Source organism: Meriones unguiculatus, chromosome 7, assembly GCF_030254825.1.
Source record: "Meriones unguiculatus strain TT.TT164.6M chromosome 7, Bangor_MerUng_6.1, whole genome shotgun sequence".
NCBI classification, from domain to species: domain Eukaryota; kingdom Metazoa; phylum Chordata; class Mammalia; order Rodentia; family Muridae; genus Meriones; species Meriones unguiculatus.
The window spans coordinates 86,045,682-86,065,096 of record NC_083355.1 but is presented as its reverse complement, the minus strand read 5'-3'; the positions used below and the strand labels follow the sequence as shown (position 1 = coordinate 86,065,096).

The 19,415-nt window shown below is 46.3% G+C and overlaps 1 protein-coding gene across 5 annotated transcripts in view; it reads left to right on the top strand.

Annotated features, from left to right (window-relative positions):
• Positions 1-19,415, top strand: part of Zfyve26 (zinc finger FYVE-type containing 26) — a 61,724-nt gene that overhangs the window by 17,334 nt on the left and 24,975 nt on the right. For all 5 annotated transcript variants that reach the window (XM_060387765.1, XM_060387766.1, XM_060387767.1 and 2 more), the window contains 14 exons: positions 143-294; positions 3,364-3,565; positions 4,532-4,795; positions 5,947-6,066; positions 6,183-6,347; positions 7,198-7,416; positions 8,568-8,670; positions 10,170-10,915; positions 12,585-12,781; positions 13,795-13,899; positions 15,022-15,144; positions 15,503-15,679; positions 17,407-17,653; positions 18,305-18,400. In XM_060387765.1, coding sequence (XP_060243748.1) covers positions 143-294; positions 3,364-3,565; positions 4,532-4,795; positions 5,947-6,066; positions 6,183-6,347; positions 7,198-7,416; positions 8,568-8,670; positions 10,170-10,915; positions 12,585-12,781; positions 13,795-13,899; positions 15,022-15,144; positions 15,503-15,679; positions 17,407-17,653; positions 18,305-18,400 — 2,916 coding nt within the window. The remainder of the gene's footprint in view (positions 1-142; positions 295-3,363; positions 3,566-4,531; positions 4,796-5,946; positions 6,067-6,182; positions 6,348-7,197; positions 7,417-8,567; positions 8,671-10,169; positions 10,916-12,584; positions 12,782-13,794; positions 13,900-15,021; positions 15,145-15,502; positions 15,680-17,406; positions 17,654-18,304; positions 18,401-19,415) is intronic.

Here is a 19,415-nt window from a genome sequence, read left to right as displayed (position 1 = left end):
ACTACAAAAAAGAATTAAAAAAAAAAAGGGAAGCATTTACAGATGATTTTTTTTTTAGAGGGATAGAGGATCTTTTTAGGAACATGTAGAGAGGTGACAACTGTTTTCTCCCTAATATCTCCAATGTCCTTACACCCAACAGAAGGGAGTCTGAGTGCTGTGTCTGGGCAGGTAGAGCTGGACATCCGGTTACAGCCCCAACCTCAGAGTTCAATCATGCCAATGATGTTCTCCCCACCTGAGTCCCTGCTGGCATCCTGTATTCTCAGGGGGAACTTTGCAGAAGCCCACCAGGTAAGCGGAGCTGTAGCCACACCTAGTCTAGTCATGGTAAAGCCTGCTACAGGAGCCCCTACCCAGCTGTCCTCGACAGCCTCAGGGAAAGCCATCAAAAGTACTTGGCGTGCTTGCAGGGGGTTATACTGAGCAGAAGAAATAGGATTTCCACATGTGCAGGCCCGGTGCTCAGCACTGCGGTTTAGAGACACTGAGCTATTTTTGTTCCTAGTGGAAGTGGTGTTTTAACAAAATAAAACAGCCACAGTGTTACTACCTCGTAACAGTGAAACTTCTGCTTCTTTCTTCATTCTCCTGTGAACATATCTGTGTTTTTATATAACTAAAAACCATAGCCAGCAGTGGGATGCACACTGTTACTCCAAGAAGGTGGGTCTCTGAGCTTGAGGCCAGCCTCAAGCAAAACAAAGTGAGTTTTAGGACAGCCAGGGCTACACAGAGAAACACTGTCCAAAAAAAAAATATCAAACAAATAAATCAAAATGCAGATAGCTTTTGGTAATAAACAGAATGACAGTTTGTTCAGCGTATAGCATAAAAGCTATCAAACTGGAGTGCCCTGTTATGTAACGAAAACAACACTGGAATAGCAGCAAAAGACTGAACTTCTCTGAGCCTTGATCTTCCCTGGATAATTGTAACACAGTATACTTCCTGCTTTTCCCACCTTATAGTGAGGCCAAGAGGATTACACAGAGCCATAAGGAATGCAAGAATCCTCTGTGTTGTATAAACTCAATAGCATTAAGTGCCACTCTTCTATCTTCAAACTTAAGTGCCTTTTTTGAAACTTAAAGCAGTCCCTGAACATTTAGGTTAGGATTTTCTGTGGTGTGACTCAAGTTGTGAAGTAGATCTAGGAGAAATTCCATGCTCAACTGATCTTTAATTCCCCCGTTTCTATTTTAATATTAGGAGATTCTGGTCAAGATAGGGGACTCCTCCACCCCTCCCTTTCTTTCTTTTGGTTGTTTTTGTGGTATTACGGATTGAACCAGGGGTCTCACACATGCTTGGTTTTACAATGAGTCACACTCCTGGATCAAAACTGGATCCTGGACCTCATTGTTCTGTTGTTTTAGTTGTTTCCCAACCCTTCTTCAGTGGAAACAACTGGGCTAGGAGCTGCATGGTGCTTTCTCCCCTAAATATCCTGCATTTGTCTTCTTTTCCTTAAGTCTTGGGGGAGAGGGTATATATGTGGGGGTGTGTGTGTGTGTGTGTGTGTTTTATTTTTTATTTATTTTTTTTTTTTTATATCATGTGCATTGATGTTTAATTTGCATGTTTGTCTGTGTGACATACATGATGTCAGATCCCCCAGAATTGGAATTGGAGACAGTTACAAGCTGCCATGTAGGTGCTTGGAATTGAACCTGGGTCCTCTGTAAGAGAAGCCAGTTCTCTTAACCACTGAGCCATCTCTTCAACCTGGTGTGTTTTATTTTTAACCTATTTACAAAACAAGGTGTGTGTGTTACAAACAGTATTAACAGGAAAATAAAATTAGTTTTAACACTATTACACAGAAACAACCAATGTTAAAGATGTATATTTTTGGTCAATATTTTTCTAAGATATCAATGACTGTTATGTAGCCCAAGTTACCTGAAATCTAAAACTGTAAATTGTACCTTTTTGTTGCTGTTGTTGAGCATTTGCCTTGTGGTTTTGATTTTGTCACCTGATAATCATCTCATCATGTTGCGTTTAAGTCTTCGTTGTTGTTGTTCAATGCACAGATTGTTTTCAGCTTTATAACAATGCGGTGGAAACATGATTATCCTTATGTGTAAAGTCTTTGGAATTATTTCCTTGAGAAAAGTTCTCATAGCTGGGCATGGCGGCTCACACCAGGGAGCCCAGCACGGAAGAGGACTAGTGTGAATGTGAGGTCAACGTGAGCTATAGACCAACAACAGCCTGTCTCACAAAGAGGTGGGGAATGAAGGAAGGGGGTCTCACCTAAATTACTGGGTCAAAACACATATTAGGGCAAGTGAAAGGTCTCAGCGGGTAAAGAAAGGTCCTTGCCACCCAGCCTGAAAACCTGAACTTGACCCCAGGACCCACTTAGTTAAAGCTGAGAATGCAAGTTTCTCTCTGACTTCCTCATGTGTACCATGTTAATTCCCAATCAGTCAATCAAGCAAGCAATGTGATTATAAAGATCTTTTTTACTGCCTGTTTAAAAGGTTACCAAACTATTCACAGCCGTGTGGCCGTACATCTACCCCTTGCGGATTTATTCCTACGCTTTGTCAATGTGTTAGGTACAAAATAGCGTCTGTGCTGGCTAGTTTATTTCAACTTGACCCAAGTTAGACTCATCAGAAAGGAGGGAGCCTCAGCTGAGAAAATGGCTCCATAGGCTCTGCTATAGGCAAACCTGTCGGACATTTTCTTAATTAGTGATTGATGGGGGAGGGCCCAGCCCACTGTGGGTGGTGCCAGGAGGAGCGAGTCAGTAAGCAACGCCCCACTATGGCCTTGCATCAGCTCCTGCCTCCAGGTTCCTGCCCTCCTTGAGTTCCTGTCCTGACTTCCTTCAGTGATGAACAGTGATATAGAAGTGGGAGCCAAATAAACCCATCCTCCCCAAGTTGCTTTGGTTTTATCACAGCAACTAAAACAGAATCATTAACTAAATTACTGAGCAGGAAAAATCTTTTCTTGTTTGTGTATATTCCATAGGTGCTTCCCCTAAAATCGCTGCTATGATTTCTTTATTTCCTACCGAACCTTTGGTGATTGGTTTAGGGGCTTTTATAAGCTGTTTTGTATTGGGGCTCTTCCTAACATTCAGATCCGAACAGGTGTAGTGGCACATGCCTTTAATCCCAGCACTTAAGAGGCAGAGACAGGTGGATCGAGGCTACCCTGGTTTGCATAAGTGACCAGGGCTGCACAGAAAAGCCTTGTCTCAAAAAGAAAAATAATAATAGTAATAAAAACTCCAGCGCTCTCTGATCCTGTAAAATCGCCATCTTAGGGCCATCGTCTAACGAACTGACCCAGCGTCCTATCTCCAGATGCTGCCACACTCCTCTTTCTTTGTCCTAACAGGTGGTCTTCATGTTCAACCTGAAGTCCTCACCCAGCGCTGGGGAGCTGATGTTTGTAGAGCGTTACCAAGAGGTGCTCCAGGAGCTAGCCCGAGTAGAACATAAGATTGAAAACCAGAGCTCAGACGCGGGTCACAACACTCTCCGGCGCACGGGCAGTGGGCGCTCGACTCTGCAGGCCATTGGCAGCGCTGCAGCAGCAGGTTCGTCTAAGGCGGAGGGGATTGCTGGGGTGGTGACGCTGACGTCAGAGGCGGAGGGATTGCTAGGGTGGTGACGCTGACGTCAGAGGCTGAGGGGTTGCTGGGTGGCGGCATAAGGGGAGAAACCACCCAGATCTTCCTGAGAAGTCCATATGGAAAGCAGGACACCTGTCCTAAAAGCCAGCAATCCTGACAAGTCCAGAGCAGTTCCCTTGCCGCATTCAACCTCCTGTGTCAAGGTTATCACATACCTGCCACCCAGTCACCCCTGCGTATCCTCTGCAGCTTAAGCTGTAGAACAAGATTGCTGTCCCTGGCTTCAGAGAACTGTTAATAGTTGTTCCCCTCTCTAACTATTCAGAGATAAAGCATATCTCTTGACAGCTCCTAAAGTGAAAAAGCCCTTATTAACTGGGGGGCCACGTCCCTGTTCCGGCTATGGCAGGAACAGCTGCCTTTCCTTCCTTCTCGAAGCAGAAGCTTGGCCCACATTTCCAGCTCTCCTCCTGGTCCCCAGATCCCACATATCAGGTTCCTGTCATGAGTTTCCCTTTTTTCAGAACCTACTGAAAATATTTAGTCGAGTCTTCTTACTTGTGCAGCCAGAGTTCTTACCCGCTGAGCCATCTCCCAGCCATCTCTTTACAACATATGTAGACACATCTCTTCAATGTTTTTGACAGGCAGGGGCCCTAACAGCGGTAGTTAGCAATGTGGCCCCCCTGACCCAGGTCGTTCTAGGCCTGCTTTTAGATCCTATTGGGCGGAAGCCCTCCCTCATCTCTGCTTCTGGGTTCATTGTGGCCTTCCTTTCACACCTTTGTTTCGCTTCTGTAAGAATGGGCCCTGATGAAAGTCGAGCATGCACAGACCCTGTGTGGGAAGTAGCCCCTCAGGCAGGCTACTTTCTCTACTACAGCTAGAATCACCTAACGCTTGCGCTTTGCTCCACTGCTGCGTGGCCAGGGATGGTGTTTTACTCCATCTCTGACGTGACTGACAAGCTCCTCAGCTCCTCCGAAGACCCCATCCCCACGCTCCAGGAGGACTTTTGGATAAATGCTGCGCTGACAGAGACAACCACTCCTCTTAGAGAAGTTCTGGAAGACCTCAGTCCCCCTGCCATGGCTGCGTTTGACCTTGCTTGTTGTCAGTGCCAGCTCTGGAAGACCTGCAAACAGCTCTTGGAAACGGCCGAGCGGCGACTGAGCAGCAGCCTTGAGAGCCGGGGTAAGTGGATAGTGTTTGCCTCCCTCCATCTCCCTTATTCGTTCATTATTAGCTGTGACAAAGAGCTCAGCAAACCTTTAAGAAGTTGTGGGGGGAGGAAAAGGAGAAAGTGTTGAACATTAGTTAATGCCCTCTTCTTAATGGCATTAAGATGAGTTGAGTGTTTCATATTCACAGACAGCAATCTGAAGTTATTTAGGGAAATTCTTTCCTGATTTATCATTAAGTTGAAGGAAGAAACATAAATTCAACAGGTAAGTCAAAAGGTGACTAGATTTATAGGGAAGAAGAGAGAGGAGGCGGAAGAATAGGAGAAAAGTACAATGGCATGTAAAATGAAGATGCCACCAAAAACTCCACCCATCAGTACTTTTCAAAAAGAAAGAAACATTCTTTCAAGAAAGATACAAATGTGTGGGCTGAGGATGTAGCATGTCTAAGCCCTGGGTCCAGTCTGTTAGCCTACCAAAAAAAAGGTACAAGTGAAATGAATGCCATTAGACCACAGGCCCCTCCTGGGTGAAGGCATTGACCGTAGCCTAGGACTGCCATGAATCTATAAACCAGGGTACAGGAAAATGTCCTGAGACAGGTACATGGAATTCTTAGAGCAGCAATTCTCAACCTGCGGGTCACCTAAGAACATCAGAAAACAGATATTTACATTAGAATTTGTAACGGTAGCAAGATTACAGTCATGAATTAGCAATGAAAATAATTTTGTGGTTGGGGATCACCACAACCTGAGAAACAGTATTAAAGGATCACAGCAATAGGAAGGTTGAGAACCAGTGATCTAGAGGAAGGGTACAGAAAGGTACACAAAGGAAGATTTGGTGATTAGAAAAGACAAATTCGATTCCAGCCCACTCACGCCCATGGCTGAAGAGAGCAGGAAGGCGGATCCCTTTGGCTTCGGTCAACAAATCCCACAGAAATGCCAAAGGCTGAGTCTGCTGTTGATGGCTGAGGCATCTCACCAACGTGGTCCCGGAGCCTCAGGCATGGCATTCATCAGGTCTACTTCTTGTCACCCAAAATGACACAATGTGTACCTCGCACTCACTATTAGAAAAAAATAGGATTACACAAGGAACTGCAAAACTGACCATCAGCCTCTGAAAGTCCAGCTTTTCCTTTGTCTATTTCAGGTCGAAGGCTAGACCAGTTTGTCCTCAATCCCGATGGTATTCGAGGCTTTCCAGTTGTCCTTCAGCAAATTAGTAAGATTCTCAATTACCCACTCACGTTAACGGGACTAACAAAATCTGGTGAGTTGCTTTACTCCTCCAATTTTTTTCTTCTATCTTTGTTTTTTTTCTGGACTTAGAACAAGAAGTCAGCAGACTTTTTTTCCCCTCTCTGCCTTTTCACATATTTTCCATAGAGAGTCTGGAAGAAAGGGGAGGAGCCGCTCCTCGGTGGAGCATCTCTGAGCTGCTTCAGATGTGCTGGCCCAGCCTCACCGAGGACTGCGTTGCCAGCCACACCAGCTTTTCCCAGCAACTGGATCAGGCTCTCCAGTCACTGAGAGACGCCCTAGCACTCCCAGGTATAAATCTGTGTGCACGGGAAAGGGTAGGCAGAGAAGAACTGAGAAGGGAGCTGGGGCAGCCAAGTAAGTATGAGCATTTTTGAGCAGAGGCTCTGCACTCCAGAGCCAGGCTCAGCCAGCCCCTTTCTAGCTAAGCAAGGCACATGTCAGGACTGTGCTTCCTTCTTTTCCAACTCTAAATTGAAAGGATGTTTGGCACTCTTATTAGCAGGTCCATTTTTTTCACTGCTGGTGAGAAGGATACCCAGATGGTAAAGAGCTGCTATTGACCAACCCTCCCTAAAGCTTCATGCACTCTTCACAAAACTGCTTCACTCCAGAGACAACAGGGTCAAACAAAAGTATATGGCCTGATTTCTAGAGTCCACACTCTTCCTGACAGAGATCACTTGCCCACATGGCTGAATTGGGATTTGTGTCTGTCAGTCTATCTACCTTCTAAGTGTGGTGACATAATCACCTATGTGTTATAGACACCCACCTCACTACATAGAAAGCTCCAGTGGGTCCCACATCATCTTCTGGCCTCTGCAGGCACCCAGATTCACATACGTGTGTGTGTGTGTGTGTGTGTGTGTGTATGTGTGTGTACACATGTGTATATATATATGTATGTACAGGTAGATATACAGAATTGGGAATGGTGGCCGATGTCTTTAAGCCTAGCACTCAGGAGGCAGAGATAGGCATATCTCTCTGAGTTTGAGGTCTACAGATTGGGTCCCACGATAGCCAGGGCTACAGAGAGAAACCCTATCTGGAAAGACAATATTTCTTTTTAGGAATTGGCCAACACTAGAAGCATGGAATGAAGCCACATTTCTTCTCCCACCCTGTTCCCCCTCAGAGCCCAAGAGTACTCCACTCACTTCCCTAGTGGAGCAGGCCTCGCAGAAATCCCCTGAGGCAGAAGCCCACCCTGTGTACATCCAAAGTCAGCTCCTCCAGAAAACCCTAGGGAAACAGACGCTGGTGGGCACCAGGCAGACGGACTATGTGGGAGCCTTCTTCAGCTACTGCAGCACCCTGGCTGCAGTCCTTCTTCGGAGTTTGAGCTCTGATCCCGGTAAGTAGCAAGAAAGATACGGAGTCATGACTGGCAGTTACTGAGGGAAAGGAAGAAGAGCGATTCATTAAGAGGCTCTTTCTAACCTGGCGGTGGTGGTGAATTCTTGTAATCCCAGCACTCGAGAGGCAAAGGCAGGCAGAGCTCTGTGAGTTTGAGGCCAGCCTGGTCTACAGAGAGAGTGCAGGACAGCCAAGGCTACACATAGAAAAAGAGAGAGATTCTTTCTAGTTACATAATAACCAAGGCTATCAGATTTGTAAAAATCTTTTATTCATCTATCTATTTTATATATCTTTGTGCTAAGTAAAATTACACAGCACATGAAAATTCTCAATAACGTCTCAGAATTGCTACTTCAAAAAATATCTCTGATATCAAGTGTGATGGCACATGCCCATCATGACAACACTCAAGAGGGCAGAAGCAGAAGGATCAGGAGTTCCAGTCCAGTCTGGGCCATGTAATAACCTATAAGAAACAAAACAAAACAATTCTGTCAGACCTGGGTCCATTGTGGATTTGAGAGCACAGTAGAAAAATCAAGCTTCTGACATGAGTTCTAGATTCTTTCTTGAATTCAAGTTCCAGGTGAATGGATAAATATCTGAAATCTTAAATTTTCCAGATTCCAAATCTTTTTAACCACCAACCTTATGTCATAAACAGGTTTACAGGTCATGGCTAAAACATAGATGCATGAAAGGCTACTGGATAGCCTTGCCTTTGGGGTCTGTAAATAAGACGTAAATGAAACATCAGTGTTATGCTTAGATCCAGTCCCCCATGGTACCCCACTATGTGCATCCAGACATTCCAAGAGCCAAAACACTTCTAGTCCCAAGCATTTCAGAGACAGGGTGCTCAGACCGTCAGCGTCAGCTCTGTCAGGTTGAAGTGAACATTGGGTGCCGTCTGTAACCAGACTGGCCCCTGATGTTCATCTGGGTCAGAAGTCCTTCACCCTGTGATGTAGATTCACTTGTGTTCAGGGTCGTGTTGAGAATACCTGTCCCTGCTGCGAATCAACGGAAGGCTTGTTGGTGTTGTCTTCGTTGTCATTCACAGTGTGACTGATCGAGTCTCTGAAACGGGGCCCTGAGCAGTTGCACCCAGCAGCGCAAACAAAGATTATTTCTTTACTCTCTCAGATTCCGTGGAGGTCAAGGTTGGAAACCCCTTTGTCCTCCTGCAGCAGAGCTCTTCCGAACTGGCATCACAGCTCCTGCTTGAGCGACAAGTTCCCCCAGACAGGTAGGGGTCCCCCGCAGCTGCTCTGATTCTTTTATAGCACATTCACATTCAACATACTTCTTTTCTCTCTTGCCACTGCTGGTGTGTATGACTCTTCCCTCACAGATAAGCAAAAGCCAGCGGCTCAGCAACAGTGGCCATCTAGGCTATAGGAAAATGAGCATTCTCAGACTTTGGAGACTATTGCTGATAAAAATCACTGTAACTCCTGTGGGAAAGCATTTTATCAGCATCTACTAAGATTACAAACTGATTACAAAAAGGGCCAACAAATATTTTTAGAAGTAGCGAACATCCTTAACCACCAGGGAAATGCAAGTTAGAACTACTTTGAGATTCCATCTCACCCTAGTCTACTAGCAGAAAAGCATATGACAACAAATTCTGGTGAAGATGTGGGGAGACAGGGATCCTTATTCAGCCCTGATGGGAGAATCGACTGGCACAGCCGCTATGGAAACCGGTGTGGAGGTTTCCCCAAGACCAGAAGCAGGACGACCGGACGACCTAGCTAGACCAGTCCTGTGTGCGCAGGACTCCGACCTACCACGGAAATACTTACGCGGCTGTGTTTGTTGCCGACCTATTCCCAAAAAAACAGGGCAATCGAATCAGTTGGGGTGTTTCTCAGCAGGTGAATGGACAATGAAAATGTGCTGCATGTGCACAGTGGAAGCTAATTCTCTATAAAGAAAGATGACATTTGCAGAAAGGTGGATGAATCTCCAATTCTTATATTAAAGGAGATAATATAGACTCGGAAAGACAAACACATATTATCTCCATATGTAGATCCTAGCTTTTAATATATGCTAATAAGTCATAGAACTAGAAAGAGGGGATGAAAAGTTTTGGGCTAGAGGCTGTATCAGATACACAGGATGTGAAAACAAAGAAGACAGCCAGTTGGTGGTGGCTCATGCCTTTAATCCAGCATTCAGGAGGCATGGACAGGTGGATCTCTCTGAGTTTGAGGCCAGCCTGGTCTACAGAGAAAGTTTCAGGATAGGCTGGGCTACACAGAGAAACCCTGTCTCGGGGGGCAGGAGGGAATAGGAGCCAACAGATAGACTAGACTCGTCAAAGAGGACGGTCCACGAAAGCAAACTGTGAAAACACCAGAATGAAATCTATTATTTTGTGCGCCATTTAAAATTAAGCAAATCGATGGCTCTTTTAACCCAGCAATCCATGTTGGGGACTCATCCCTGCATTTGGTTGTACATATGGAAAGTGGCACATGCGCAGCAGACCAGCCTTTTCTGTTACTAAGAGAGGATGATTAAGAAGCTTCATTTCTTTTTGCTGTGCAGTGGCACCCCCCCCCTGCAAGCACAGCACTTGGGGATGAACAAGTTTGAGGGCAGCCAGGGCTACATAGCAAAGCCTGGTCTAAGAGGAATGTGTGAATGAATGAATGAATGAATGAATTTGTAAAATCCTGGGTGATGGTGCCTGCCTGTTCAGGCCTCACACGCCTTCTGCTTCTTTTCCTCCAGGTTGGCAGCCCTTCTTGCAAAAGAGGGTCTCAGCCTCAGTGTGCCACAGGTCATTGTCAGCTGCTGCTGTGAGCCCCTTACTCTGTGCCCGTCTCGACAAAGCCAGCAGGCTTCAGCCCTTCTGACCCACCTGGACATGCTGGCTCAGGGGCACACCTCTCACCTTCTAGATGGCCTGCCCCTCCCTACGCTCAGCTCCCCTCAACCAAGCGAGAATCTCTCAGCAGAGAGGAAGTCCCGTTCCTCCCCAAAGGATTCGTCGCTCCCAGCCTTCACCTCCTCTGCCTTGGCCTTCCTGAAGTCCCGCTCAAAGATACTGGCCACGGTGGCCTGCCTGCGGGCTTCCCGAGGGACGAAAGTGAGCAAGCCCGGCCTGTCTTGGAAGGAGCTGCGTGGTCGCAGGGAGGCACCTCTGACGGCGGAGAAGGTAGCCCAGGAGTGCGAGCACCTCCTGGAACAGTTTCCCGTGCTCGAGGCCGCCCTGCTGGCTAACTGGGAGCCTCTGCGGCAGGCCTCTGAGCCGGGCCAGGGTCTCGCAGCCAGCCTCTGCGGTCAGGCCTGTCTCTCCACTGTGCTCCTGGGCCTGCACTCTCCCGGGGCCTTGGATGTACTAACTGAGGCCTTTGAGGACGCTCTGGTGACCAGAGATTGGCCACGGGCCCTTCAGCTCATTGACGTGTATGGGCGGGACCTGGACGACCTGAGCTGTGTACAGGATGCGGTTCTGAGCTGTGCTGCGGCGTGTGGTAAGAGGGATACTCCGCCTTCCCCTTTCCCTGGACCGACGTCACTTAGCATTCATTGTGCTGTGAGCACTTGCAACTCTATAGAGACGTGCCACCATACTCTCACTTTACTGGGACTGGACTCAGCTTTGGAGGGGTTAGAAAATTCGCCCAGTAAGCAGAGTGGCTTTAGAATGGGTGTCTAGAACCAGCAACCAATGTTTTCAGTCCTGCATAACAGAATTATTGTCAAGTGTGTAAGTGACAAGCTGGACCCTGCCCTCAGAGGCCCAGGATGGAGTTGGAACTTCAGGAGAGAACTCAACAGCCTTTTCCTGCGGAGTCCTTTTAGGCCCCATGGTCTTTGCTGCAGCTGTGCCATTTTGCCAGTGCAGCGTGAAGGCAGCCAAAGGCCACACGTAAAGGGACTAGAATGTCCACATGCTCATAGGACTGCTTATGCAAAATGAGCTGTGAGCTGGGCTGGTGATCAATGCTTATAGCCCAGCATTGGGAAGTTGAAGCAGGAGGATAGAAAGTTTGAGGCCAGCCTGTCTGAAAATATAACTAGGGACTAGGGAGATGACAGGGAGGGTAAAGTGACTGCCTACCAAGCATCTAAGTCTGGATCCCCAGCACCCACATAAAAGGCACTTGTCGTCCAGCGCATATCTGTAACCCCAGCACTTCAGAGACAGAGACAAGTGGATCCAGGGGCTAGCTAGCCAGCCAGTCAGGTCAAAATAGCACGCTCTGGGTCGGTGAAAGACAGCGTCTCAAAAAATAAGGTCTGAGGCCAAGGAGATGGTTCAGCTAGTAAAGGTGCTTGCCACGCAAGGACAGCGACCTGAGTTTGAATCCCAGAAACAACAGAAAAGGAGGAGAGAGCCAACTCCCACAACTGACCTCTGCCATGATATGTGTGCAGCTGTGTTACCATACACATATCACACACACAGTACATGCATGCATACATGCACATCAAAAAATAAATAAGAGAGAGTTTCATGCATAATCAAAATAGGAAATCAGTTTGCTCCACTGGAGAGCGCAAACGCCAGGTGTGCTATACAGAGTGGCCTTGTAGTGAGGCAGTGCTGCCCTTTGAAAGGAGAACAGCCCCCCCAAAAAAGGTTCAGGAATACACTAAAAGAACTGTATGATACTACCTGCTTGGGATCTGTCTTTTCAGATTTATGAATGGGTGTGGAAAAGAGAGAATTGTACTTGGTGACAGGAATGAGGCTCTTTTAACTGCAATAGCGTTTATGTAGGATGCCAAGTAGAAATTGCAAGGAGCACAAAAACCTTGCTTTCGAGATGAGTTTGCAAGGACACCGGATGCACAGCAGAACAAAGTCCTAGAGGTGTCCCTCCTTCCCGTCCTTCCTCCTTCCCTTCCTTCCTCCTTTCCTTCATTCCTTCCTCTCCTGTCTTCTCCTGTCCTCTCCTTTGTCTTTGCTTCCTTTTCTCCCTTTGGAAAGTGTCATGACTGTGACAGGTTTGCATAAAGGGACAGTAGGAGTAGAGGATTTCTCTCTGTCCTGTAAGGGTTCCGGGTATAAACCTAGTTCCAGTCACATGGATTGGAAGGACCCTCCAAGCTCCTGCATCATAAGATAGAACAAAGCCCTCTTAAGTAGCCGGGGCCTTTGAACTTGCTGCCCCTGAGCACTGCTTTGTCTTACAGACAAGGAAGGTTGGCAATACCTGTTTCCTGTGAAGGATGCCTCTCTGAGAAGTAGGCTGGCCCTACGGTTTATGGACAGGTGGCCCCTGGAGTCCTGCCTGGAGATCCTGGCCTACTGTATTTCAGACATGGAGGTCCAAGAGGAACTAAAATCTGAGCTACAGAGAAAATTGATGGAGCTGCGGGTCTATCAGAAGGTATGGGCTGTGGGTCGGGAGTAGGAGGCAAGCGTCTTAGCCACATCCCCCTCCACCCATTGTCATAAGATGGGACATTATAAATCAGAAAATGTAGGCTGGGCTTTTCCTCTGCATCAGACTTCTGTCCTTATATGAATGAAAGGAGGAGTTCTGTATTGCTTTATGTTTACGTTTAAAACTCTTCTTGGTTTAAATACATTTGCATCAACCAGGGATAATAATGAAATTCATGTTGGAATGGTGCTGGAACTGGTCCACAAAGGTATTTTCACATGTGTGGTTGAGATTTGTACATATGCTACTTCTGTTTCTTCCCATAGATTATTCTTAAGCTCAGCTAAATTTCCAGAGCCATTTTTTAATCTTTCAAAAGTGAAAGATTCTCGTGGGAATGTGTTCTGTCCAAGCTGGCAAGGCTCAGGGAGGCTGGCTCAGGAGGTGGGCTACATAACCCGTATAGAATATATGCAAAATTTCCCTATGGCCTAGAGCAGAGCCGGATACATAACCGGCATACAGTATGTGAGACTTCCCCTGTGGCCTAGAGCAGAGCCTGGAGCTCACAGGCAGGGTGAGCATGGCAAGGGGAAAGGCTCTCTTTTCATGCCTCTTGAGCGGTTTTCATACTAAGCTAAAGTGCCTCGGGAAGGATGATCCACAGAACACTCAGGTTGGGAGAACTTCTTGGGTAGAGCTGTGAGGTGGAGAAACTTGGAACAGATGACTTCAGGAGACTGGGCAAGCTTTTTGAGTCTCTGAGAACGATCCTCGCCAGTGAGAACTTCCTGTCCTCACTGCTGCTCATACCGCCCTCCGATTTTACTCCTGAAGAGGTTTATTATCTCTAAACAACATTCGCCCGTTTGCCTTCTTCCCCCTCTTTCCTGGAAAGTTCAGAAGCTTGACTCTGGGGCAGAGCTCGAGGAAAGGCTCTTCCATGGGCATACGATGACTTGTTCGTGGAGGGAGAGGAGGACAGGTGGTTTATGGGTGTGCCCGTCTTTCCTCAGATCCTAGGTTTGCAGGACCCCCCAGTGTGGTGTGACTGGCAGGCCCTGAGGAGCTGCTGTGTTGAGGACCCATCCTCTGTCATGAACATGATTCTGGAAGCACAGGTACCACTTTCCAGGATAGATGCATCTTCCTTCCCGCACTGTGGCTCCGGTTGTAGATATTATAACTATATTATAGATATTATAACTACATCATCTTTGCTTCTTTTAATTGTGAGATTTGCCGACACACGGGGGTGATAGTATAATACTGCCACCACAGCATTCCTGTTTGAGATTTTCTCATTGTCCCATCTCCTTGCCAACTCTAAATATTGTCTTTTTTTTTTTTTTTCCGCTAGGGTTTTATCTTACTCATCCAAGTTGCATTTCCATGATGGGTCATGAATCTCCCATGTTTATTGTCCATTTTGGCACTAATAACAATGCAGTACTTCACAATGTAGATGCTTATTCAAACTGTCATTCATTCAGGAAACATTTACTAAATGTTGCTAAGCACTAGGCTCTATGGTAGTGAGACGAAGATAATTAAGCTTATTGAGTGACTCACATTTTAGGGGGAAAGGCAATGTATGATGTATCCCAAGGTAACTGCAATATAAAATATCAAGTGACAAAACGTAGCCCAGAGTCAGACAAGGCACCTGACCACCACCTGAAAAACAGAAGCCTGATGAAGAAGGGAGGCCTGGGCAGAGGCGTAATGAGGCCATCCCGGACAGTAAGACATTGGAATGTGTAGGCAATGTTAAGGAGCTAGGTGTGATAGCACACACCTTTAATGCTGTCACTCAGGAGGCAGAGGCAGATGGATTTATGTAAGTTCTAGTTCAAGGCCAGCCCGGTCTGCATAGCAAGTTCCAGAACAGTCAGGGCTACATAGAGAGACCCTGCCTCAAAAAACAAAAACAAAAAAGAATATTTTTTATAAAACATGCATGTAAAAGTTGTAGTAAATGACAATAATTTTTAAGACTTATTTATATTTATTGTGTGTGCATTGTTGTTTTGCCTGCATGTTTGTCTGTGTGAGGGTGCCAGATCCCCTGGAACTAGAGTTTCAGACAGTTGTGAGCCGTCATGTGGGTACTGGGGATTGAACCCAAGTCCTCTGGAAGATCAGCCAGTCCTCTTAACCACCGAGCCATCTCTCCAGACAGTAATTTAGAGGAACTGATTAAAGACACGGGTTTTTTTTTGTTTGTTTGCTTTGTTTTCCAGGAGTATGAACTGTGTGAGGAGTGGGGCCATCTTTACCCCATTCCAAGGGAACATTTGATTGGTCTGCATCACAGACATCTTCTCCACCTGCTAGAAAGAAAAGAACATGAAAAGGCTCTTCAGGTAAGCTCTGAATCTTTACAGTTTTCATGGGGGAAGGGGGAAGGTTAGTCAACTCAGGTGACTGTTTCCTACTGAATCCTATGCATAGTATTTGTGATTGCTGACCTGCCCTTTTCGTTCGTGACGGGCCACTTAAACTCATTTTGAGCTAGGTACCTAGACCCACCTTGGGTGCCAGATAGAACATTTGGGTCCTGTTCAAACCACTGCTCATTGGTAGAGTGAGGGGGTGGCAACAAATGAGTTGAGAAAGATAATTAGTCCCAAATAAATGAACCTAACTATTATCTTCTCACACCAAACAAGGCCAGCCTCGGAGTTCTGCAGCTCTCACATCCTTCTCTACCCTCTGCTGCAGCTCCTGCAACGAATCCCTGACCCCACCATGTGCCTTGAGGTCACAGAGAGGTCCCTTGACCAGCACCCTAGCTTAGCCACTTCACACTTCTTGGCCAACTACCTCACCTCCCACTTCTACGGAAAACTGACCACTGACCGACACCATGAAATCCAGGCGTTGTACGTGGGATCTAAGGTGAGAAGCAAAGAGGTTCGAGGAAATGATGCCGGAAGGAGACTGCTGGCCTCACTGCCACTTCAGAATCTGCCCTCTCATAGGCTCTTGTGCCAGGCACCTGCCACCCTTGCCTGTGCTATATAAAATCTTAACCTGGCAGCTCACCTTGTCCTAATTGGGTATCCGAAGGATTTATCATAGTCTTTCTACACTGCCTCTGAAAAGAGGTTTGCCCAGTCCCCTCAAGCTGTCCTTGGACTTTCTATGGTGCCTGCTGTATCAGTATTTCTCAAGACTGACCCTGTGTTAGGATTATTGACCTTTTCAAAAAACACTGGTAGTAGTCACACAAGACCAATTAAAAGTGGTCATGGAATGAGAACTAGTTCTTTTCTAAAAGGATTTAGATGTAAGGATTTAAAACTGCTACTCGAGGGGCTGGAGAGATGGCCCAGTGGTTAAGAGCATTGGCTGTTCTTACAGAGGACCTGGGTTCAGTTCCCAGCACCTACATGAGGCTGCTCACCACAAACAGTAACTCCAGTTCCGAGGGATTGATGCCCTCTTCTGGCCTCCAAGAGCACTGCATGAATGTGATGCATATATAGACAAGCAGATATATAGACAAGCACACACAAAATTTTATAAATAGAAACCGCATGATTAAACCAGTCCATTCTCAAAGAAGAGCATTATTTGTCTCGATAATCATATGAGAAACATTAGAGACACCAAGAGAAAAAAATTACAAACAAGATTAATCCAGTAATTCAAGGTTTGAAGAGACAGGACCCTCTGCCTCTTTTCTCATTTTTCTGTTTTTTATATATATACTGCCCCCTCAAATAGAACAAGTGTCAGAAGAGCCAGGGGCATGGCATGGCATGGCCTTACCCTTAAGAGATTACTTTTCCCTCTTTTTTTTTTTTTTTTTTTTTTTTTTTAAGAAAGGGGAGTTTTGCAGTTGTTAGGCTTTGGCTGTCCATTTATTTTTGGAGGCACAGTCTTACGTAGCCCAGGCTGACTTCAAACTCACTCATAACTGAGGCCCTTCCCAATCCTTCAGCCTCCACCTTTCATGTACCGGGGTGTAGGTCGCCATGCTCAGCTCTTCGTTTTGATTCACATCACTTACTTTGGTGGGGGGGAGATGGTAGTGAGCAGAACAGAACCAGTGCTCATTGCTCGTAACCACTAAAGGGTGTTTTGAGTCTTCAGACCCTGGAGCCGCCAGGATTGGACACCCCACCGGCATCGCTCTATTGTTCGTTCTAACTAAAACCTCACATAGAATGACAGCATTAGGGGTTAAGCAACGCTCAGCCATGCCTGGAGGGTCTAGGCCAGAGGGTAGGCTGTTGCTGTCTGTGGGCCAGAGCTAGCCTTCCTCTGTATTTCTGTAAATCCATTTGTGTTGAAACGGGACACAGCCATTCACAAATTCATGTATATATCGGCCTGTGCTTGTTTTCATGCCACATTGGCAGAGCTGAACAGCCTAATGTTGTTAGGTCCCAAACTCTATAAAGTATTTGCTGTTTTAACCCTCACAGAAAAAGATGAGCAACGTATTGTCCAGGTAAAGGTCCTTCAAATAATTGTCAGTTGCCACCCAGAGGACTTAGAAGTTCACTCTTGCTTCCCAAATGACAGTGCTGTCCCTGTAACCTTTTCACATCCCTGCAAGAATAGTGAGATTCTCTTGAAGCTTGTCCACTATTTTCTTCTCTCTACCCTGTGAATAGGTTCTTCTGACACTGCCTGAGCAGCACCGGGCTAGCTATGCCCACCTGTCCTCCAGTCCTCTGCTCATGTTAGAGCAGCTGCTGATGAACATGAAAGTGGATTGGGCCACCACGGCCGTGCGGACTCTGCACCAGTTGCTGGCTGGACAGGAGATCGGCTTCTCCCTGGACGAGGTTGACTCGCTGCTCTCCAGATATGCAGGGAAAGCCCTGGAGCTGCCGTACCCTCTGAGGGAAAAACGATCAGGTGACTGGCGGCATGCTACACAGCAGCTCTACACGGAAGAAGGAAGGCCGTGCTACTCTTGGGTTCCATTTTCTCCCCTTCCTAATCGAAGGGAACTTCTTTGTTACTTAGACAGGACCTGGATCTTAGGAGAAGGGCCAAACACTCCATACGTGATAACACAAAGGCGTGGAGGAACCAGACCCCCTGACCTTGATGCTGTGCTCCTAAGCGCTATCATTTTTATGGGAGGCGTGCTTCATTTCCAGGGTCACGTTATATATCAGTTATATGTGAGCTGATTCAGCTTCTTCTATAATGAAGAAAAAGAAAGCAGTCTAGATGATACTCTTGGCCAGCTCCCTATTCCACATGGGGAATCTCTTAAGTGTCTTTACGTCTCCTGTGTATTTTTAGATTTATTTTGAAAAATCTGCTCCATTGTCTCATGTGCCTTAAGACATGGCTTATTTTTGTTGTTGTTGTTTGTTTGTTTTGAGGGATTTTAAAAATGTACATCTTGGACCTAGTTCTTTTACCATTCTGTTATACTTAATATAATCATGATGGAACAACCAACAAAACCAACAGCTGTTTGCACTTAGCACGTAGCATGGGAATAAGGATGCTTGTGGGAGACCAGTGTTTTGTCAGCTCTTTCTCTTTCGACAGATTCCGTGATTCACATCCAGGAGCTTGTCCATCAGGCTTCAGACTCTGAGACCCTGTCTAGATCATCGTCAGCTGAGTTCTCTGCTGCTGCTACTGGTAAGAACTTCTTGTTCTGACTGTCTGTCTCATTCTTTCATCCTTTCTTCTTTTCTGCTTAAGAAAGCTTCATATATATATATAATTTACTGCAGCTTTTTACTTCCCAGTAGATTCACCATACAGCCGACTCCCATTCCATTACAGTGTGTCTGTAAGAATCTCTGTAAATACCCAGTCAGTGAACCTGGAGCTGTTATTCTAAGAAGAGAAAGCTATATGCATACTGGCATGCAAACACACACATATTCTCTCTCTCTCTCTCTCTCTCTCTCTCTCTCTCTCTCTCTCTCCTTATACATGTTATCTTACTAGAATCAAACAAAGTAACTCATCCTAGTAGAGTCCTGTATTCTTATCTTCTAAAAGAAAACAGCTCAAAAGTACCCAAGGTGGAATTCAAAGTCTGTCCATCTAATACGGAACCAGAGTTGCTTGTCCACCCTGACCTGCCCCTTACTGTTTCCATACTCTTGTCAGCATCACATGAGAGCTGACACAAGACCGTCACCTTGATAAACCCCTACCGGGAACATGAATGTTGGGTGACTCAGAAATTTATCTGGCCCAGACATGCCCATAACTAGCTGTAAAAGCAGTGGGAGTATTGATTCTTGAGATCTCTTGGTTTGCTTCTCTGATGCTGGGATAACATACCAACCAAACTCAGCTTGCAGAGGAAAGGGCTTATTTTGCCTTACACTTCTAGACAGCCTGTCATCACTAAGGAAAGTTAGGGCAGGAACTGGAGCAGAGAGGAATGCTGTTTACCAGCTTGCTCCCCATGGCTTTGCTGATCTTGCTTTCTTGAGCAACCCAGGACCACCTGCCAGGAGTGGCAGAGTAGGCTGGTCCACACACAGAGACACACACACACACACACACAATCAATCACTAATCAAGAAAAGGCTCTACAGACATGCCCATGGGCAGTCTGATGGAGACGGTTCCTCAAGTGAGGGTCTGCCTTCCCATGTGACTCTAGTTGTGCCAAGTTGCCAAAACTAGCCGACAG